Below are 23294 nucleotides of genomic sequence, written 5' to 3'. Positions count from 1 at the left end.
CTATATCTGAGTAGCAGGGATAACAGCTCTACCTATTAGGAATACCTCATTGGTGATAGTCATCTTACTTTGTGGTTGTTATAAGGATTTATTGAGAAAAATGCATATACAGTGTTTCACACAGTAACTGGCACATAGTAACAAAGTTTAAATTTTGATCAGCATACTCATTTAAAAAGCACAAGTGTGTTTACTCTATTTTTAAAGATTTCCTTTAAATTTTTAAAAATTAGGAGCTTGAAAAGCTGAACTTTAGGTATTTCAGACAAGTCCATTTTAGCACAATACCTTATCTCCTGATTAATTTATTCAACACATACTCATAGATCACCTCCTGTATGTAAGACGCTATTCTAGATGTTGACGGTACAGCATTGAGAAAGTAGACAAACACTCCATGCCCTTATTCACGAGGTTTCCATTCTAACTAGGAAAGGAAATAAATAAATGAGTTTTTTAGTATATTAGAAGGCAATAATGCAATGGCCCTATGGAGCAAGCTAAAGGAACTGGGGATAGGAGTGTTGGATTGGAATAGTTGCAAATCTACAGAGTGCCCGGGAACGTGACATACATGCAAAGATAAGGAGTAAGCAGTGCAGAGAATTAAGAGAGCTTTCCCAACTGCTGCAAAGATTCTGAGGTGCCAGTGTGTCTTGTGTGTTCCAGAAACAGCAGGAGGCCAGTGTTGCCAAAGTCAAATGGGCCAGAGTAAGAGGTGTACAGGAGGAGGTCAGAGAGGCAACAAGAGACTTGTTTATGTCTGACCTCAAAGACCTCTGTAAGGACTTTGTCTTTGACTCTAAGTGATCATGTAAGGACTTTGACTGTAAGTGATCATGGAGGACATGTGAGGGGCTTGGGGCTGAGAAGAGACAAGCTTAAAAGGACTGCTTTGGCTGCTGTACTGAGACTAGATTGCAGGAGGGCAGGGAATAAAGCAGGTTGATGAAGTAGGAGGTGGTTGGAATAATCCAGGCAAAAGATAAAGAGGCTTGGACCACAATGATAGTGGAAGTGGTGAGAAGTGGCCAAATTCTGGCTAGAATGTGAAGGTAGAGCCAATAGGACTTGCTGATGTTTGGGGGAGTCAGAAAAAGAGGCATAAAGGAAAATCTGAGGTTTGGGACCTGAGATTCTGGAAAGATAGGAAAACTTCTGCAGTAGATTTCAGAGGGAAAGTAGGAGTTCATTTTGGAACATGTCAAGTTTGATAGTATTATAGAAATGTTGAGAAGGGCCAGACCCATGGCTCACGCCTGCAATCCCAGCACTTTGGGAGGCCAAGGTGGGAGGATTGCTTGAGCCCAGGAGTGTAAGACAAGACTGGGCAACAGTGAGACCTCATCTCTATTTAAAAAAATAAGAATAAAAAAGAAATGTTAAGAAGCCAACTGAACATTTAAGTAGGGAATTTAACAAGTTGATGTGGCCTAAAAATGTAAATTTGTGAGTTTTCAGCATAAAAAATGGTATCCAAAGGCATGACGGTGAATGATTATATTTGGGGAAGTCTTGGTCCATCTGGAGTATGACAGTTCCAAGATAATGAAATGCACCTAGTCTAGACTGCAAGTGTTGCTCTTGCATACTCTAATTACAGAAGGAATCCTTGTCACGTAGAACATCGTTTTATTTATCCCAAACATTTGAAAGACATTATACCTTTTGCTATGAAATTCATTCAGATGTTTATCTGGTCTTGTGCTATGTGTGGTCTGATCACAGTTTTCTTTAGGCGGTTCAGCTGCTGAAGCCAGAGGGTGTGCTGGTTTATAGCACGTGCACTATAACACTGGCCGAAAATGAAGAACAAGTTGCCTGGGCCCTGACAAAATTTCCTTGCCTTCAGCTTCAGCCCCAGGTAGGAGTAATTTCATTTTTCCCTGTGTAATAAGATAAATCACAGAAACTGAAGCACTGTGGTAATCAGGGTGTTAACGAAGAAATAAGTAAAACTTCCAAAGTGAACACTGTAATAAACAAGAATGCTTATCTAATTAAATCCACTTTAGACTGCCCATAATTTGCATGTCCTGACAAAGTTTTTTCTCATCTTTGTTCCTGCCATTGTGTTAAAATGGCACAGAGCTTGGGAGTGTTTTTGTTATGTGTTTATTCCCCTTGTAGCTGTTCATGTTACTCGGCACCTTTTTTCTAAAAAGATTTTTTTCTTCCTTCCCAGTCCTGTATTTTTCTGACATGGAAAATGTTGAGCATTTTCTCTCATGTCACATCAAAGCTCAAATGAGCTTTAATAACTGTGGGATATCAGAAGACCAGCTGAAAGGGAAAAAAGTATTTCTGGATTATTGCTTATTATATAAAATGTATAATATTTAAAAAGCTTTGCTATACTTTCTTTTACCTAACACAACTCTTTATGTTATGGTCTTTATTAGAAATGTATTTTTGATTCAATTTTTAGTCCAGGATATTTGAGATTAAGTTTAAATCTGTAATAATGCTCGCATACATTCAGATACATTGAGCATCTAACTTTAGTACCTTTCTATACAGAAATTAGGTAATGGGAATACATAAATAAAGACAATTCAGAGATGGTTTCTAGTCTCGTAAATTAAGATAATTACATTGTAGATGAAAGGAAGACTTCGGAATTCATTTGGAAATATACACACACTCAAAATATATACCTAAAAGGGATGGGAAGTTTTCCCCTGACCTCCATGGGATAATAAACGATCTGTTTTCTTAAGTATATATCTGAAAACCTATCTTCATTAACATGCAGATGATTGTCTGTGATGGTGACTTAGGATTATAGATCTTCTTCAGTAGTTTGCAAGTATCACTCAAGGCCTTATGATCCCTCTAAACTAATTGATACAGCCTTAAATTATGTCTCCTTTCTTATGTTTGTTTTTCTAGAAACTTTTCTCACCCAACTGGTATGGGTCAGAGAGAGGTACCTTAGATGCCTAAAGACCACCTTTCAGTTTTGGAAAATGTTAAATAAAGCTGAATTTTTTCTCTTGCTTTCTTTTTTCTTTTTTCTTTTTCTTTTTCTTCTTCCCCTCCGCATCCCCGCTCCCTTCCTTCTCTTTTCTTTTCCTTCATTTTTTATTTTTTGAGATGGAGTGTCACTCTGTCGCTCAGGCTGGATTGCCCAGGCACAATCTTGGCTCTCTGCAACCTCTGCCTCCCGGGCAATTCTCATGCCTCAGCCTCCCAAGTAACTGGGATTACAGGCATGCACCACCACACCTGGCTAATTTTTGTATTTTTGGTAGAGACAGGGTGTCACCTTGTTGGCCAGGCTGGTCTTGAACTCCTGACCTCAGGTGATCAGCCTGCCTCGGCCTCCCTAAGTGCTGGGATTATAGGTGTGAGCCACTGTGCCTGGCCTTTGCTGCTTTATTGATAATAATGTTCCATTTACTGAGTCCCTGCTATATGCCAGGTGTGATACCACCTTCGTTACTTAAGCCTTGTTTAATAGATGAGGAAATGTGGTTAGTTAACATTACCTAAAGTCACACAGCTAAAATGTGGTAGAGCTGCAATTTGAGTCCACTCTTTTCCAACTAGGAAGCTCAGGCCTTTGGTAATGTCACAGTGCTTGATAAGCATGTAATAATAGGTATTTGTTCATCAGGTGACGCATGGTATTGCTTTACCACTTTACTGTCTGGAAAGCAGCACGTATGTTCCACCAAAATGAAAGGCATTTACTCATTTTTCTATTTTTGGAAGATGTAGTCGTTACAGCCCAATTTGTCTTTTAACTTAAATTGTAGCAGGCATACTTGCTAATTACAGGATGTTCATCCATATTGATCCACTTTCTCCAAACAGGAACCGCAGATTGGAGGAGAAGGAATGAGGGGAGCTGGGCTCTCATGTGAACAGTTGAAACAGCTGCAACGATTTGATCCATCGGCTGTGCCATTACCGGACACTGATATGGACTCTCTTAGAGAGGCCAGAAGAGAAGACATGTTGCGTCTGGCTAATAAGGACTCTATAGGTTTTTTTATTGCAAAATTTGTAAAATGCAAAAGCACATAGGAGAGGGATGGATGCTCAGAAATGAAAATTCCAAACATTTGCTGTCTGTGGTTTTTTTTTTTTTTTTAAAAAAACCAAAGTGTTGTCAGGCCAACTGAATGATGACGTGGTTGCTAAGGAAACAGAAAAGGCTGCCAGCTGTTTTACCAGGGATCCAGAGACATAGAGGAAGTAGGGGTTGGTATGAGATTATATTTTCTGTTTTTAAAAGATTTTTTTTTAATGTATTTAGTAGAGTATAAAGAAAAGCAGATGCCTATAGATGTCTGGAGCATATTTTCATTTGTGATCTAATGTTTTAATTTGTAAAGTGTACAAGTCATTTTTAATGTTAAAAATTAGTGAATCTAACAAAAGGAATAAATTAGCAATATTTGATGTGGCTATGAAAAGTTGTTTTTGTTCCTAGGTTCCTAGTTTCTTAAGGATTCAGGGCATGGAAAGTAAAACATTGACTATGTGCCAATAATGGAGGTAAGTATTTTACCTGACTCTCTGTCTGCTTTTTTAGTAAGTCAACCCCCTTTCAAATGAAGTCTCGACCTCCTCTGAATGATAGTGTGAAGTGATAGTCTAAAGACTATCGTAGTCTAAATGATAGTCTATGTTTAATGTTTTTCATAATTTTAAACGAAAAAGTAAAATGAGTATTTACTTTGTAGATTTAGAAAATGAGATTATTCTACAATTTGGATAACTTATCATGTCTTTGAAACATATCAGTTATTAGAAAATGCTTGGTGAGAAAGAAAAAACCAGCTCTGGCAGCTGGGAAGTGGCCTGACCTGACCCTTATAGCTGGGCCTTGGTGTTCTCCTGTTGAACGTAAACAGTTTCACCTATCCCCAACATCAGACAAGGCAGCCGTACCTATCATAGATCCAGACAAAAAAAGACCACAATCAAGTCTGAATTCAGACAAAAAGCAGATCATCCTTCGAATTGCAAAAATCAAGCATCCCACTGTAGTGACCAAAATAAGTGACTGCTTTTCAATTTAATTTTACTTTTTAAAGACAAGGTCTTGCTCTGCCACCCAGGCTGGAGTGCAGTGGCATGATTTCATAGCTCACTGCAACCTCAAACTCCTGGGCTAAAGCAATCTTCCTGCCTCAGTCTCCCATGTAGCTAGGACAACACAGTTGTGTGCTACCATGCTTGGCTAATTTTTTTTTTTTTTTTAAAGAGATGGGATCTTGCTGTGTTACCCAAGCTGGTCTTGAACTCCTGGCCTGAAGCAGTCCTGCTGTCTTGGCCTTCTAAAGCACTGGGATTACATATGTTAGCCATTGCACCCAGCCAGCTTTTAAAAAAAACATTACAGCCTTAGGATTTTGCCTTCCTATTGGCTTTTTAGATCAATCAGAGTACTTAATTCCCAGCCATAGTTTTAAGGCTGTCTCATGGTGTTAAATCCATCATACTGTTTTGTTAACTTTCATTCAAATCACCCAAAAGTTATTAGGCCTTGGGCTTAAGAAATGGACAATTGGTTAATAGTTTGATTTCCGCACCCCCCGCCCTCCACAGGTTTTCTTTAGGAATTTCTCATAACTATTTATTGTATCCATAAGGATTGCAAGGTCTCTTGGATCAGGTAAGACCTTTAGATGGCCTCTTCTTTAGAGAAGGCTTTCTTGAATACCTTTCCCTGAGGTTGGATAGGCACTGCTCCCCTTCTCTGTGCCCCTGGCACCCACATCTAATGTTCTCCTGGCACTTACGACACTCTCATTCAAATTTTCTAGCCATGCACCTTAAGCCCCAGCCCCACACCTGGGAAACATCCTCCAGGCAGAGACCCTGTCCTGCCGTTTCTCTGTCACAGCTTCAGAGCAGACAGTCAATAGATGATTATTGTTTGAGAGAAAAATTATTTCAAGCAAACATGTGTCTCTCTTACATCCCTCATTCTGCCTTATATCCAGTAGCTGTCATTTGACTAAAGAGAAACACTTTTCCTGTGGGACTTATCTTTTTAGGGCTCAGCATACCTCTTTAAACTTTAAATGTCTTTTAAGAAACTCTACAAAAATCATTTTCTGTAATGCTTGCTGCACATCCTTATTTGCTAAGCTGGGATGAAAATGGCAGAGAATCAGCCTAGCAACAAACTTTTACTGGTGTAAATGTTTGATTAATACCAACAAATATCAAAATACAACCAATGCCAGTAAATAGAAGAAAAGTATTTACGTATTGGAAACAGGACAAAGAATACTATTCAGAATTTTTCCTTGAACAGAGCTAATTTTCAGTGGGTTTCTTCCTTTCAAAAACTTAAGCAAATTGGAAAATCACATAAACTTATGGGACATAGCAGTATAAGAAAAAAATGCAATAAGATGAAAAAATCAGGGAAATGTGAGGGAAAATTAATATATATTTTAACATTTAATATTAACATTTCTATGAAACAGAAGTACTTAAGTTCAACAGTGAGTACATTTACTTTAAAATCCTGTGTCATGTTTTAAATAATGAAGCAAAGTACAAATAGTTAAAAGTACAGCGCAGCAGAAATTAAACACTTGATCCAGAACTCGTAACTGACCAAGATTATTCTACTAGAGCTCACGTTGAATAAAATATTTTATCTACATGGAGGTATCTTTTTTTTTAATCTGACATAATAGGAAGATTACTAAAGGAACATAAAGTATTTAGCATTGCCTCAAGAAAGATGCCCTGCAGCTGGGAAGTGTTGAATATTTAATATAGTCTCAACTACATGAATCATTTCTAACATGGCAATTAATACTACTACTAATAAACAGTGCAGAAGCCAGCTCTTTATTTGTTTTATATGAATTACTTTAAACCAGATTTGTTAGACAGTTCAGTGTAGCTGACAGTGAATGTTTAACAGGAATGCATAGCAGACCATGTTAAAAATGTGGCATTGTCCCAAAGTACAACATGACTAAGACATCCTACATTAAGCAGCACCTTTTTGTAACAGTAACTTAAATGAGCAGTAGAGAAAGAGCATAGGAAAGACTGAAATGGATATGACCAAAAAAAAAAAAAACTATTAAATACATTTCCAGCATTTTCTAGGTTGACTACAAAAATGGCTCTACAACTGAGTAGGTTAAGGTTAAGCCTTTGTTGTGTGAAAAGACTGTAACTTTACATTCCACGGGTCAGTAAATATCCCATTGCCCTTGAGATTATTTCCTCATTTACAGATTTACTACACAGTTTACACATATGTCCACTATACAGTTTTTCACATATAGCAGGTCTTATGTCAAATCCTTCAAGCTAGTTCTTTGAGGAATATTCTGATTTGCACTAATATGTTCTACAGTAAAGTGCAAGCTAAGAATCTAGATACAAAATAAAAAAGATGGAAACTCTCACCACTACTTTTTGAAAGGGATCGATGATAGCAGCAAGTAAGATAAATACTAGCTATGTTTCAAGAATTTAAATATTCTAAAATCATTAATTGGGATGAAATAATAAAGGATTGAACTAATAATTGTGAATCTCTTACCATGACAAAAGTTTTATCAGAAATATTTTATAAAATCAATTTTAATTAGAATATGGTTTCCTACCAATGTAAGAATTGTCAAGTTTATTATGACTACTGATTTTATACTCAGTAAATAAATTCATGTAAACAGTGTAGGGCTAATTAACAAACTGAGGGAATTTTTTTCATATATAAGCTGACAAAACATTATATATGTAACTAATTTTTATTTTCTTTTTTTAGACACCAGGTTGTTACCAGGCTGGAGTGCATTGGTACCGTCACGGCTCACTGCAGCCTCCACGTCCTGGGCTCAAGGGATCCTCCTATCTCAGCCTCCCAAGTAGCTGGGTCTACAGGTATACTCTACCACCCCAGCTTAATCATTTTTAATATTGCGTTTTCTTGGGGGTAAGGGAAATAAGGAGTTAAATGTAAAACCGTTTTACTTATAAAAGGCTAAGAATATTTGGTAAGAACTTGGAATAATCAAGGAAGCAAAACAAAGTAGATTTTATAATTTTGCTGGATAGTTTTTTTTGTTTTTTGTTTTTTTTTTCTTTTTTGGAGATGGAGTCTCACTCTGTCACCCAGGCTGGAGTACAGTGGTGTGATCTTGGCTTACTGCAGCCTACACCTCCTGGGTTCAAGCAATTCTCCTGCCTCAGCCTCCCAAGTAGCTGGGATTGCAGGTGTGCACCACCACACCTGGCTAATTTTTTATCTTTTTAGTAGAGATGGGGTTTCGCCACGTTGGCCAGGCTGGTCTTGAACTCCTGACCTCAGGTGATCCACCCTCCTCAGCCTCCCAAATTGCTGGGATTACAGGCATGAGCCACTGCGCCCGGCTGATTTATTTTGTTAAGTAAGTTAATGTGCAGATCTGAAGTTAGGTAATTATACACAGGCATTTTCCTGGGACAAACTTCAAGTGCCAGGTACTTGCACTCTTAATACTGTCTTACCATCCAGTTATAACTGGACAAAATATACACTTGAGACACGGAAAAGGTCTTAGCCTTAAACATGACATCGTAAGCTTCTTACAGCAGTGTAATTGAGGCATGGAGATAATGTCTTCAAGGTTCCCCTTCTGTGTACATGTCTTATGTAGGATAATATTCTTAACATTTTATTCACTTCAAGTCACCCCATTTTGCCCTGATTTCTTCTGAAGAACAGAAACTTTGGTTATAAGAAGCACTTCTGGGTTCTGACAGACAGTGAACCTGCTGGAGTCGGTGGTGGGGAGGAATGGTAGGTAACTGGGAGGTAAGCAACAGGAACAATAGGCAAGGTTAGAAAATGAAGTGGGAGAAGTTATAAAAATTTATTTTCCCACGAAATAATTCCACAAGCTGTGTAAACATTTCTTACTAAAACAAATACTCTAACACACAAAGATTGTACATTTCCAGTGAAACACTCACAGTAAAATTGCCTGTATTTTCACTCTCTAGGAGCAAAAACAAGGAGGCAGCAGATGAATGCTTTCCTAGTTACCTTTGGCAGCAAGCTTACTCACATTCCCTGACTGCTCAATGGGTTATTAAAGCAACATACAGCACAATTAAATACAGAGCCAGGTGGGCAGAATGCTCGATATCAGTCTCTAGTTTCTTCATTAGTCTTCAGCATTCCAATTCATCTCAACCATTCAGTCACTCGGTGCACACTTTCTTACATACGGACACACACACGTGCATATAGCGAGTTCCGGCTCGTAGACTCCAGTGCAGTGACTAGAACAGACACTAGCTACTAAGAATGTGTCACAATCAGTGTGAACTGTATGGAGTAGAACAACCTCTGGAGTTTTATATTTACCATAATTTATGGTGGAAATTACAAACTTACAAGGATGGTATAACATTCAGAATTCAAACCTTTTCAAGTCAAGCAATCACACATATTTACAGTATGTACACACTTTCTACTAGAATGAGGATAGGTGTCTAGACAATGTTATTACAAATTTCCTGAATGTGGGCATTTCTAGTCCCTGTAATTCATAAAGCAAATCTGCTGACTTGGCATTAAGACTCTAAAATAGTGTGATCAAACTGATATATATATATATATATATATTATATATAATAAGGTGTTTGCAGAAATAACATTTACAAACTGTCTATACAGTACACAGTACTAGTACATAGAAAATAGATTCTAACTTTATGATCCCCTTTGTGTAAGGCAAGACTGAATCTGTCCCCAAATTTAGTCAGCCAGAGGTACAAGCAAGAAACAGTGGTCCATGAATGAATATGCAAATCAGGTGCCTGCGTATTAAAAATCTGGAGAAACAAGAAATTCCACTTTTTTATCTGTGCTGATTCTGGCTTGTTGGATACATCAACTACATTTCTTAAAACGCTAACATCACCTGGGTGGCAACAGATTTTGTTCAAGTGGCAGCTACCCAAAACAGTTTTTGAAGAGTCCAGTATGCAACCGGAGGACTGCAGCCATACCAGGCCAATTTATGTAGCACTTACAAAAGAAAAAGTATCTTAATACTCTATCCATGCTATTGCTATTCAAGCAACAGCAATACAAAATATTACAAGACAGATCACATATGATTGCAGTGTAGACCCCAAAGACTTTGTTTTGGGGATGCTGTTATACAAGACTTCAAAAAAAAAAAAAAACACACACAAAAGGGCAAAAGTCATTGGCGGATGTAAACATCCCTGTTCCACTCCCCAGCCTCATTCCGTTTTTTTGATATCACTTCTCCATCCTTTTCACAGTAGCGATCCTTGGATTTATGACGGCTGCGCTGCTTGTTGCACTCGTTGTGGTCCTGCTCTCGATCCACGTCCCGGGAACGGTGCCGGGACTCCCTGTGTCTGTGGTCACTGCTCCCGTGGGTCTCGTCTCTGTGGTTGTGGTCACGGTGTGAGGCATAGTGGTCCACGTGGTCATGGGAATAATCTTCCTTTGGCTCTACGTAGGCAGAGTCTCGACTCTCCTGGGTTTCCGAGTCAAATGTCTCTTGCCTGGAGAGGCCGCGACTTGTCCCACTGCGATGGTTGTGGTGTGGGGCTGAGGAGGAAGAGCGGTGCTGGGATTTCTTGACTGGTTCCACACTAGGTTCTTCTTCAGCTTGGGAAGCAGAACGGATAGGAGCGGAGCGATCAGTCCTCTGATCACCTTGAGAACCCTGGCAGCGAAAGGAGCACACCAGGCGTTAACTAAGGTCAGTGTGTAAAGAACATGTCCCAGAGCAAGTGCATTCAAGCAGAGTCCTTTTTAAGCATCCGAAAAGCTGAAATGAAGTCTAACCTAGCTTCATCCCTTTGGTAACATCCAGTGGCATTTTATAAGGCTTTATACTATATTAAATTGGACTTTTGTAAGTGCCTAGAACAGTGCCCATGGTAACTTTTTCCTTAAAAAAAAAAAAAAAAAGCAGCAGCAGGGAAAATGTTCTTTTATTTATTCTCCTGTGGCTCAAATACAGATGCAGGTCCCTGAGATTTTGCTATACAGTGGTGTAAACTTAACTACCTCTGCTTGACTGTATGTGAGAATATTAAAAATAGCAAATGCTTACTTGATACAGTGATACAATATGGGACAGGCACTGTTCTATAGACCCTTTGTATATAATAACTCATTAATACAACAGCCCTATAAGATCATCTCTTGAGATTATTAATTCCAGCAGCCTCTTGGACAGGTTGCCATTATTATTCCTGAGGTAAGAACAGTTAAGAAATTTGCCCCAGGTTATCCACCCCACAAGTGGTAAGAGGTGCAGCCAGGATTTGAATCTTGGTGATCCACTTCCACAGTCTATGCTACAGTTTAGAAAGTTTCTTTCTGCAGTCTGTGTATGTTCCCAGTATATTCTGTTGATGGTGCTTTTCTTACAGGTACATACACAGCTCATGCTGGACTTGCTTTGAGTTAATATACTAGAACAAGCCCCAAGCAGGCTACTGGGCTTGGATCCTAGAGGTGTCACCATAGGCAACCTTTTTTCTATGGAGATTGTATATATAGATATATATAAAAACTCCCCTTACCTGTGAATTAGAGGCTAGGGTGGGGCTAAGAGGCAGACTTGAAGTGGCTAATGTACGGCTAAGGAGAGGGTTGGGGAGGCTGCTGCTGGGAGGATGGGTGGCCTTCCAGTAGGCCTCCAGATAGTCGGCAAGGTGCTCACAGGCATCCTCAAGCTGGTTCTCATCCAAGATCACATCGAACAGCTCCTGCAGAGGCAGACATTCCAGACCACATTGATGCCAGCCCAGTTTTCACCCCCTTCCCACCTCCATAAGAGGAGGAAGGGGCTTATGAGCTGCACCCCTTTGTACTTGCTCCTGCTTCTATAAGTGCTGCTACTGTCTCCCTTTTTATTTAGTTAGGAAGTGTCTGACTACCTCAAATCATTGTTGAGGGCACTGAATGCTTAACTAATGAATGCTTAACTAATAATGGCCAGAAAGGTAACAGTTGTTAAGGACATGGCAACCCAGAAAAGTTGTCTATCAGCAATGAAAAAGGCATAGATACTATGGTAGAAAAGAGATGTATATATATTTGAACAGAATAGGAAGAAGCCTGTTCTTGACATCAAGATTGTGATATCTTTTTTCTTTTTCTTTTTTTGAGACAGAGTCTTACTCTGTTACCCAGGCTGGAGTGCAGTGGCCTGATCTTGGTTCAGTGCAACCTTGGCCTCCCAGGTTCAAGTGATTTTCCTGCCTCAGCTTCTCAAGTAGCTGGGGTTACAGGTGCCTACCACCAAGCCCTGCTAATTTTTGTATTTTTAGTAGAGATGGGGTTTTGCCATGTTGGCCAGGCTGGTGTTGAACTCCTGGCCTCAAGTGATTCACCCGCCTCGGCCTCCAAAAGTGCTGGGATTACAGGTATGAGCCACCATGCCCGGCCCAAGATTATGAAATCTGAATTTAGAAATTAATAAGGTAAGATTAGGATGTGAAATTTTGACATTGTCCAAACTTCACAGTAGTTCAGTAGAGAAGAAAATAATGCCACTTTTCAAAAGATTTTTTAGTGTTTATTATAAATTTTAACATACATTAAGCAATCAAATATTTATAGACCCTGAAATGGCTATGCTTAAAAAAGAAAAAAAAGCCTGGTGCAGTGGCTCATGCCTGTAATCCTAGCACTTTGGGAGGCCAAGGTGAATGGATCACTTGAGGTCGGGAGTTTGAGACCAGCCTGGCCAACATGGCAAAGCCCCGTCTCTACTAAGAATACAAAAATTAGCAGGGCATGGTGATGTTTGCCTGTAGTCCTAGCTACTTGGAGGGCCGAGGTGGGAGGATTACTTGAGCCCGGGAGGCAGAGGTTGCAATAGTGAGCTGAGACACCACCACTGCACTCCTGCCTGGGCAACAAAGCAAGACCCTGCCTCCAAAACTAAACCTAGGAAAGCTCTAATACCTCAAGGCATTGCATGTAAAGCATAGACGACAAGTGAGAATCTAGGTAACTTATTACTTAGAAATTGATTTGAGACCATGTGAAAATAAATGTCTCAGACAGTTAGTTATTAAGTTAAGAGCAGACAACTTGCTCCCTATGATCACAAATGAATAATATACCAACTCCAAATAGACTCATCATACAAGCCAAATTTTCGGAACCAGGATCTTGTGTTAGATATTAACAAAGTGAAGTTAGTTACTGCAGGATGTACTGAAGCTTTTGGTAAGCTATGATCATCGTTTGGATTACTTGTGCTCAAAAGACATGATCATGGAAGGAGGGAGGACAGTTTACTTTGGAATGAATACCACTTTAAGTGATGAGGATTCTCTTCCCTGACAGGTGTTTGACTGTTTTTTTCAAAATAAATATAATGCCATTTCTGGCCAGGCATGGCGGCTCATGCTTGTAATCCTAGCACTTCGGAAGGCCAAGGCAGGAGGATCACTTCAGGCCAGGAGTTCTAGACCAGCCTGGGCAACATAGCAAGACTCTGTCTCTACAGGAGGAAAAAAAAAGTTAGCTGATCATGGTGGCATGCACCTATAGTCTCAGCTGCTTGGAAGACTGAAGCAATAGGATCACTTGAGCCCGGGAGTTCAGGGCTGCAGTGAGCTAAGACCATACCACTTGCACTCCGAACATGGGCAACAGAGCAAGACCTTGTCTCAAAAAAAGAAAACAGGTCTGATCTCTGTAACTGGATTATGCTATATATAGAGATAACTTACTGGAGGACACTGAGCCAGTTTATCAGCTGCTACCATCTGGACGTTGAGGTGTTTAGCTTGAGATTTCCCTCGAGATTTTATTAACCTTTGTAAAACCTGTAAAAGATAATGAGTTTTTAACAGAGTAATAACTACATCCAGGTAAAGTAAAGTACAAGGTACATTATTGACTCCTTTCTCTGGGGCCTTTTTATATACAGCACAAGGGGCTTATAATAGATGGAGCTATAAGATTATCTGCAAAATTAACATGTTAACATAAATCACAGTTGCAAGCTTTAAGCACTCACATTCTTTTTTCTATGCTAGCAGCTCTCAAACATTTTATCTCACAACCTCTTTAAAGAAGCTAAAATGGAAAACTATTAAAACATTAAAAAACTCACAATAAATCTGATACATGTTAAAATATATATATATATATATTTTTTTTTTTTGAGATGGAGTCTTGCTGTGTTGCCCAGGCTGGAGTGCAGTGGTGCAATCTCGGCCCACTGCAAGCTCCGCCTCCCAGGTTCACACCATTCTCCTGCCTCAGCCTCCCAAGTAGCTAGGGCCTCCCAAGTAGCTAGGACTACAGGCACCCGCCACCACGACCGGCTAATTTTTTTGTGTTTTTAGTAGAGACGGGGTTTCACTGTGTTAGCCAGGATGGTCTCGATCTCCTGGCCTCATGATCCTCCCACCTCAGCCTAGCAGAGTGCTGGGATTACAGGTATGAGCCACTGTGCCCAGCCGAATTTTTTAAATAAAAATAGCTACATTTTTACACATCTCTCTAATGGCTGGCTGGCTTCATCGAAGACAATTGCAGTCTCCTGTTTGCTTCTACAGTCAACCTGCTGCAATGTCATGTTTTGGTTGAAATATGTGAAGAAAATCCAACCTCCTACAGATTTGTAATTGAGAAAAGGAGAAACAATTTAGTATAGTCTTCTTTGATACTACACTAAAACTCAATAAATGGTAGTTCCTTAAAGACTATTTGTTATGTGGAACCTGAACCTGCAGTGCAATTTTCTTACTCCATGACATTCCATTGGTCTGTCTTGAAATTAATGTTATTCATTGATCATACAAACAATAATGGTTCACTGACTTCAGATCTTCCAAATGTTGACATATTTCATTATACAGTATTAAAACATCATATTCATTAATATTACCATTGATCTCCTCAGATAAAACTTTATTGGGAAGCTTGCAAGTTCTCAGAGATGCATACAAGTTTTCTAAAATTCTGATTGTTGTCTGAAAGCTTGAGTTTTATCATTGGCAACACATGCTGTTCTCCTTTAAGTGACAGGCTTATTTTGTCCAAGAAAATATCTGCTACACCAAGTCGGAATAAGCATAGCCTGTCAGTTGTTGTTTGAGATAAAAATGGTATTCTATGAAAAACATGGCTAGTTTAGTTCACAACTCAATCAAACCAGTGCTTGTCCTTACTTTTTGGTATGCAGCAGGAGCTTTGTATGTACTTTGTTTTAGTACACTGAATATTAAAAGTCAAGATTTAATAAAAGTAATAAACTTTACTATTTTATCAGGACATTAAGTGAAATTGGCTTTTTTCCCCCTCAAACTGCGAAAGCATGGTGGCGGTGAATACATTAATTGCTGGTACTTTGATACCACAGTCTTGATTTATGTTTAGACGCCAGCAGTTTTACCCACCATTGCTTTTGCATCAGCCATGCAAATATCAAAACAGTGAAAATGGCAAATAATGTCTTAGTATTATCATGGAAGTAGTTTTGACTAAATGGACCCTCTAAAAGTGTCTCAACACTCTCCAGGGATCCATGGACCACACTTTGAGAACAGCTGTTCTAAGCCATGAAACTATATCAATTTAAAAATTCTTGACTATCATGTCTCTTCAAATTCTCTATACATCATAAAGGCTATTACAATAGCCTAATTATAGAAAGCAGAACATAAAATACATTTTAGGAAAGTTTGATTATAGAGCAAACAGTAGCAGTCCTACTTACCTTAGGAGAAGAAATCTTTACATATACTATAATAGGGGCCAAGGAGGTTTTACTGAGTTGAGCTGGATGATTAATTGTATCCGCGTCAAGGACCACCAACTGCAATGTTCTTGCAAGTTCAAAAATCCTTTCGATTTCACTCTGAACTTCCGCTGTAAAGGGTGAAACAATTCAGTTAAAGTGCAGTATTTTCAAGATAAAGTAAAATGGTATACTATTTCTTCAACAGAAAGGTGAGTAGGTCAGCCATTGTGTTAATGCTTACAGGCAATAGAATTGATAAAAATTTACAACAGTAATTTATCCTTTTGGAAAGGGCTGTTTCTCCACACATCATTAGGATTTAAGGAATTTTTCTGTCAACCGGCTACAGAATTTACTTTTAGTATAATACTTGGATTGTGGAAATTTTTAGCTCTCTGCTGACATTGTTTGTGCTTGCAGTCTATGAAATCATTTCATAAAACTGCTGTAAAATAAGAACCTTGAGATATCTTCCGTGTGTTCATTGCAGACCACTTTGCATTAGCAACCATGACAGGTTTTCCTTTCAGTGCACGGGCTGATCTATGTTGACATGTCACCTGTATGCCGTCTAGATGTTTATTAACAAGATGAAATACAAAATAAAACAGCAAAGACGTGAATGGCACCGGAAAGAAACTTATCCAAAAACACACCTCATATTTTCCAACCAAAGTAGTCATGTTTTAAAAGGGCAGTTTTCAGAGGCAGCACTACGGAAATCTAAAGTATAAAATTTATAGAAACTTATCACAAAACATTAGAATATCTAGTTGAACTCCGAGAAAATTGCATTCAGTTCATCTGTTCCGTGATCTCCAAAGACTCAAAAACTGGACTGTCTGACCGAATTTTCTGCAATGAGGGAAATATTCTCTGTATGTGGTCCAGCGTGGCAGCAGCTAATGGGCTACTGAGCACTTGAACAGGCGTGTAAATTTTTAAAATTTAATAAATAGGCAGAAGCTACTATTACTAGGCAGCATAGGTCTATAAAGCATGGTACATAGCTTTCACTTCCCACTGCAGTCGTGGAGGTTGAATTCCATGAGACTTTTATGCTAGCAAATGTGGATTTACAATTACCTTTTAATTCCTCTTAGGCAGTTCGATTCTTGCCAGAAGCTTCCTGGAGATAATTTTAACTAGTACCTTATTGAAGAAAAGGTAATTCTCTGGTCACTAATCCATCTGCCTCACAATATGTTATGACTTGAGTCCTTTTTTTTAACCTAGATATCTTTAAAAAATCAGGGCCCAAACTACATGAGATACTAGCTTTAAAATAACATTGGGCCACTGAATCCCAGTCAAGTTACAACCTAAATTAATATTTACTGTAAGCATTAAGAAATCTGATCACAAAGATTTTCATCTTTGTTTCATCTGTTAAGTGTTCAGACAGTCACAGCATCCCCTGTAACTCCTTGCTTTTAAAGGTTTGAGTAGTACAAGTTTAATATGTGGGGTTTTTTTTTTTTTTTGAGACAGAGTCTCTCTCTGTCTCCCAGGCTGGAGTGCAGTGGTGCAGTCTCGGCTCACCACAATCTCCCCCACCTCCTCAGTTCAAGCGATTCTCTCGCCTCAGCCTCCCACATAGCTGGAATTACCGATTACCGGCATGTGCCACCAGGCCCAGCTAATGTTTTGTACTTTTCGTAGAGATGGGGTTTCACCATGTTGGCCAGGCTGGTCTCAAACTCCTGACCTCAAGTGATCTCCTGCCTCAGCCTCCCAAAGTGCTGGCATTACAGGCGTGAGCCACTGCGCCCAGCCCTAATATGTGCTGATTGTATAAAACCTGGATAGCCTTAAAATATATTACATATATGGATATTATTTATATTATGTCAATATATTAACATGTTTTAATATATACACATATATAAAGATATTTGTGGTAGCCTTACATACATACTTTACACTCCTTTAATTAAAGGGAAAGAGTTTTAAAATATTTTAAAGTGGACTTTCAGAATCCTGGTGCAACACTGTATTAGTAGATACAACCTTAAGAATCGATGACAAATTCTGATAACACTTTTGACTTCAAAGTAAAAATGATGCTTTTAAAAAGGGATGTATCCATGCTAGGAATTTTCCTTTGACAGAGTATATCATGCTCAGAATTTACTCTAATAAAGAAATGTCAGAAACTTCCCCAATGTTCGTTTCTGAAACTGAAAGTCAATTTGATTCTTTCCAGTTGTCCTAGCTAATGAAAGAATGCAGCTCAGCATCTTGAAGAGGGGTCAAGCCTTCCTCATCTCCCCACATCCCACAGTTTCTTATACCCACTGAATTAAACTGAAAAATGAAGAACACCTTTCTATGCTTTATATCTCTAATATCTATAAACAACAACAGGAACAATCAATGTTTCCTCTTAGATAAAGAAGAGAAGCTACAACACTGATCATTAGAGAAATGCAAATCAAACCACAATGAGATACCATCTCCCACCAGTTAGAATGGCTGTTATTAAAAAGTCAAAAAATAACAGATGCTGTTGAGGTTATGGAGAAAAAGGAACACTTATACACTGTTGATGGGAGTGTAAATTAGTTAAACCATTGCGGAAGACAGTATGGTAATTCCTCAAAGACATAAAGATAGGAATACCATTTGACCCAGCAATCCCACTACTGGGTATATACCCAAAGAAATATAAATCATTCTATTATAAAGATACACGCATGTATATGTTTACTGCAGCACTATTCACAATAGCAAAGATGTGGCATCAACCTAAAGGCCCATCAATGATGGAGTGGATAAAGAAAACAAGGTACATAGAGGGTTAATGACACACACACTGGGGCCTATCAGGGTGGGAGGAAGAAGAGAATCAGGAAAAATAACTGATGAGTACTAGTCTTAATACCTGGGTGATAGGAACTTAAAAGTTAAAAAACAAAAAGCAGAAGTTAACTTACTTAGAAGGAGGTTTCTGTAATCAAACAATACTGTAATAACAGAGTAGAGATGGTTACTTTCATTGCGGCTAGTGTTGAGGGACACCTAAGTGGTCAGTTAGGAATTAATAAGACCTGGAGGTAGCTCTAGTATGAGTTATTTAATGCCATATGTGTAATTCCAATGCCATTTTCATAATTACTACACACAAAACTCTTAATTTTGACCAGTGCCTGCCTTATCTTGCAAAAAGAATCTGTATAAGCCTTCTCTAACTACCTTTCTCCCCAGGCTCAGTAAATTCTGCCTCTCTGTTCCCACTGCCACATATCAAAGTGGCTTGGGGGGCAGAAGTGAAGCGTCATTGCTTCATAGAGCTTTATGGTCAGTGGGTAACATATTGAACTTCTTAGAACCTAAGTATTCTAATCTGTATTACGGAAATGAGGACTAAATTAATCCACATGCAAAGCTTCTGTTACAGTTATTGCAGTACTTGGCCTACACTAAGTGCAGACAGTCCATGACTTATGATTGTTTGACTTAAAGATTTTTCAACTTTATAAGAGTGTGAAAGCAATATATGTAAAGTGGGAACCGAACTTTGAGTCCCCATACAACCATTCTGTTTTTCACTTTTAGTATTCAATACATTACATGATATACTCTACACTGTATTATAAAATGGGTTTGGTGTTAGATGCAGTTGGTTTGCCCAACTGCATTTTTTTTTTTTTTTGCATTTTTGTACTTTTTGCGTTTTATTATAATAATATTACAGCCTCCTCCTTGGCTCACTCTTTATTCCTTGGTCTGCTGCTGCTGTTAGAATTCTCAACCACTGACCAACCATCTCTGTCTGTCTATATATACAAGATTTTGTCCATGTCTTCCTGTAAAACAAACACTATGAGAAAGAGGACTTTGTGTCCTTCACTTTTGTGTCCCTGGGCACCAAAATAATGGCTGGCACATGGTTGGTATTCAAGTATTTGCTAAATGAATGAATGCCTCCAGTCTGTACATGGTCTCCTACCACCTTAAGAATAATGACATGGTTTGGCTGTGCCCACCCAAATCTCATCTCGAATTGTAGCTCCCCTAATTCCCACATGTCACAGGAGGGACCTGGTGGGGGGTAATTGAATCATGGGAGTTGGTCTTTCCCATGTAGTTCTCCTGATAGTGAATGAGTCTCATGAGATCTAATGGTTTCATAAAGGGGAGTTCCCCTGCGTATGCTCTCTCTTGCCTGCTGCCATGTAAGATGTGACTTTGCTCCTCCTTCACTGTCTACCATGATTGTGAGGCCTCACTAGCCATGTGGAACTGTGATTCCATTAAACCTCTTTACTTTATAAATTACCCAGTCTTGGGTATGTCTTTATTAGCAGTAATTCTTGTGAGCGTCAAATGATGTGTGGAAAGAGTTTTAAGTGTGATAGATAAGGACATAAAAAAGAAATTGCTATAAGTAAAACAAATGATCACATTTTTTCCTGAGAACAGACTAATACAAATAAGCTCCAACCTTTTCATGTCTTATGCCTGCCTCTCTCTGTCATGTCATCTCCCATGTCCTTCTTTTTAAAACAATATATTTTAGCTTAAATGAAGCACCTATGTTTTTCAGAAGCCTGTTGTGGCTTTCACTGTCTCGAATCACTGTCACCCTCTCCACTCCTTTCCCTTTTTTCTTGGCTAAATCCTGTCATCTTCAAGTCTCAGCTCAGGATCAGCTCCCTGGAAAAGCCTTTCCCTGTGCCTCCTGCAGCAACAGCTCTTTGGCAGCCAGTTCATGGCTCGACCACTTTGCTCATCACCCTCTATCTCAAAGGGCTCTTCACTGATTCGCCTTATGGCTACACCCAGCTCCTTGAGGGAAGGGGCTTCATCAGTTTCTTTTTTTATTCATGGGCTTCCACATGATATTTGGTATCTAGTGTATGCTCAATGAAATACATAGACTGGAAAATTCATTTAAAAACAGTGTATAATCAGTAGTTGTAAAAAAAAATCTTGGCAATCTAAGGAAATCTGTTATGTAATTGATTCCACTGATGAGTCTAAAAAATTACTTGACTTTGTTAATTCAGTTTAATTTATGAAATGAGCATTTTATAATAATTCTTGGCCAGGCACAGTGGCTCATACCTATAGTCCTGGCACTTCAGGAGGCCAAGGCAGGATTGCCCGAGCCTGGGAATTGGAGACCAGCCTGGGCAACATAGTGAGACTCCCTCTCTACAAAAAATTAGCCCAATGTAGTGGCATGTGCCTGTAGTCCCAGATACTCAGGAGGCTGAGGTGGGAGGTTTGATTGAGCCCATGAGGTCAAGGTGCAGTGAGCCATGATCCACACCACTGTACTCCAGCCTGGGTAACAGAGTGCGACCCTCTCTCAAAAAAGTCAAAATAAAAAGTAATTCTTGTGAGCATCAAATGATGTGTGGAAAGAGTTTTAACTGTGACAGATGATAAGGACATAAAAAGGAATTGCTATAAGCAAAACACATGATTACATTTTTTCCTCAAATATATTTCTAAACCTGTTACTGAAGTTTTGCCAACGAAGGGTTGTTAGGTGAGAAACAAAACTGAGTTCTATAATGTATCATGCTCATTGCTAACAGATAAAGCTTATTATTTATAATAGTTTTTCTGTTATTTATATAATCCTACTTCAGAGTAAACGAAGAACTTCTATGCTAGAAACCAGCCTCTCAGAGGATTTGTATATCTAACCTATAAACAGAGAAAAATTAAGCTCAAAGATCTGACACAACTCTCAGAAAGTTTACTTTATAAAAACAGAAACCTGACCATCCAGTAAGCAACATGTGTAACAGTGATTAACCTAAAACTCCAAGCACATACCAAAAAGATTAAATAGCAGCTGAAGGGTCTCAATGTGATCAATTCAGTATACGTTAATAAGCAGTATCCACATACCATCTCTGTAAACACAATAACTCCCTACACTGTTTTTATAAATAAAACAAACATATTGATATCTATCAATAAATATAGCCAGGAATTAACATCATCCTTTACTAATTTCCACACCCACAAATTATACTCTCCTGAGAATGATTTCATTATTGATATATAACTGGAATTAAGGAATATTTAGGATAATAATGGATATCATTTATTGAGCACATATCATGTTTAATCCTTGCAATGATTCTATGAGGTAGGTATTTTATTTCTTTTTTAGGATGAGGAAATGGAGGCTTCAAAAGGTTAATAAACTTGCTCATGGTAACACTGATGCAAAGCCAGGAGATCTTAGAGTCTGCAGACACCAAAGCTCATGTTAGTGAAAACAAACCACAACCAAAACATTAATGCTGACAGCCTGTGGAATTCTTAACTTGAAACTATCATAACAAATCCTTCCACACCATGAAATCAGTAAGACCATAGCAACAGCGACTGGCAGCACACACCTGTTTTTTCTATACTCTGTGACACATGGAATTATCATCTTGTTAGGTCTTCTCATCATCAACATCGGGAGAGGAGAGTTTAAAAAGCTTAAGCTCATTGCACAGACTTACCTAAGCTTGACCTTGTGTTGGATCTTTCTATTATTGCGTGCTTACTGGGATTGTTTAATACCGAGCGTTTGGCAAGCGAGATGTCAGCGGTGACCCTTGTGATGGATATCCTGTTGGAGGAAAAAGTCACAGAAGACCTTAAGGTTATTGGTCTAATCAAAGGGGGTAGAAGTGTATGCCCCAAATTCATCTAAGTATGAAATATATATAGCAACCGTATTTTCAAACCATATGTGTTAGGATACTTACTTACTCATTTTTTTTTCTTACTTATTCATTTTTATCTTGCACCTGCCTTACTTTGTTTTTTGTTTGTTTTGAGACAGAGTCTCGCCCAGGCTGCCCAGGCTGCAATGCAGTGGCGCGTTCTCGGCTCACTGCAATCTCCACCTCTCAGGTTCAAGTGATTCTCCTGCCTCAGCCTCTGGAGTAGCTGGGACTACAGGTGTGTGCCACCACACCCGGCTAATTTTTGTATTTTCAGTACAGAGGGGGTTTCACTATGGAAGCTGGTCTTGAATTCCTGGCCTCAAGTGATCCGCCTGCCTCGGCCTTCCAAAGTGCTGGGATTATAGGTGTGAGCCACCGCGCCCGGCCCTATCCTGCACCTGCCTTACATTGCATTTATCTGTTGCTTACAAGTGTCAGATAAGTACTAAGCCTTTATTTGAATTACTAAATGATCCAAAAAGCTCTAGGAGAAATGTTTACTATTATCCCACTGTTGCTGATGAAAAATGAGACTCACAGAGAGATTTTTTATCCAAGGGTATGTACGTAACTAAGTGGGAGAGCTGGGATTTGAACCCAGACTCCTGACCCTATATTCCTAGCCTCTGTGCCATAGTTCATTGCTGTGATAGGCATGAAAAATAAATAAGAACCAGTCTTCCCTCAGATAGCTAATGGTCTAGTGGCAGAGATAAATAATAAAGGAAAATAATTAAAGATGATGATTGTTGTGGAAAGAACATACAGGGTATTATGAGAGACAATATTGAATTGGGAGTATCATTTTAGATAAGGTAGAAATGAGAGCAACAAAATTTGGAAACTGGAAATAGCAAATGACTTA

At 38.9% G+C, this 23294-nt stretch overlaps 2 protein-coding genes and 1 long non-coding RNA gene across 31 annotated transcripts in view; 2 read left to right on the top strand and 1 right to left on the bottom strand.

Annotated features, from left to right (window-relative positions):
* NSUN6 (NOP2/Sun RNA methyltransferase 6) overlaps positions 1 to 4418 on the top strand; it is a 113800-nt gene extending 109382 nt beyond the window's left edge. For 15 of the 18 annotated variants that reach the window (XR_010146814.1, XR_010146815.1, XM_063781448.1 and 12 more), the window contains 2 exons: positions 1739 to 1864; positions 3820 to 4418. Coding sequence is in view for 15 of the 18 variants with exons in the window: in XM_063781448.1 (XP_063637518.1) it covers positions 1739 to 1864; positions 3820 to 4032 (339 nt within the window). In the remaining 3 variants the exon portion in view is untranslated. Of the gene's footprint in view, positions 1 to 1728; positions 1865 to 3819 lie in introns of all 18 variants that reach the window. The other 3 variants (XM_063781447.1, XM_024346239.2, XR_010146813.1) reach the window with 2 other exon arrangements.
* A 111-nt stretch (positions 4419 to 4529) lies between these two features.
* Positions 4530 to 23294, top strand: part of LOC129136256 (uncharacterized) — a 36286-nt gene continuing 17521 nt past the window's right edge. The window contains exons 1-2 of the long non-coding RNA XR_010146816.1: positions 4530 to 5629; positions 7760 to 22664. This is a non-coding gene — a long non-coding RNA (uncharacterized LOC129136256). The remainder of the gene's footprint in view (positions 5630 to 7759; positions 22665 to 23294) is intronic.
* CACNB2 (calcium voltage-gated channel auxiliary subunit beta 2) overlaps positions 8810 to 23294 on the bottom strand; it is a 403546-nt gene continuing 389061 nt past the window's right edge. For 11 of the 12 annotated variants that reach the window (XM_001141982.8, XM_003312467.7, XM_003312471.6 and 8 more), the window contains 5 exons: positions 22220 to 22329; positions 15717 to 15868; positions 13720 to 13815; positions 11554 to 11739; positions 8810 to 10685 (listed from right to left, as the gene is read on the bottom strand). In XM_001141982.8, coding sequence (XP_001141982.2) covers positions 10191 to 10685; positions 11554 to 11739; positions 13720 to 13815; positions 15717 to 15868; positions 22220 to 22329 — 1039 coding nt within the window. In that variant the 3' untranslated portion in view covers positions 8810 to 10190. The remainder of the gene's footprint in view (positions 10686 to 11553; positions 11740 to 13719; positions 13816 to 15716; positions 15869 to 22219; positions 22330 to 23294) is intronic. The other variant, XM_054660799.2, reaches the window with a different exon arrangement.

The sequence above is a fragment of the Pan troglodytes genome, chromosome 8, assembly GCF_028858775.2.
Source record: "Pan troglodytes isolate AG18354 chromosome 8, NHGRI_mPanTro3-v2.0_pri, whole genome shotgun sequence".
Classification (NCBI taxonomy): Eukaryota; Metazoa; Chordata; class Mammalia; order Primates; family Hominidae; genus Pan; species Pan troglodytes.
Note: the sequence above shows the minus strand (reverse complement) of the source record. Positions and strands in the feature narration are given on the sequence as shown.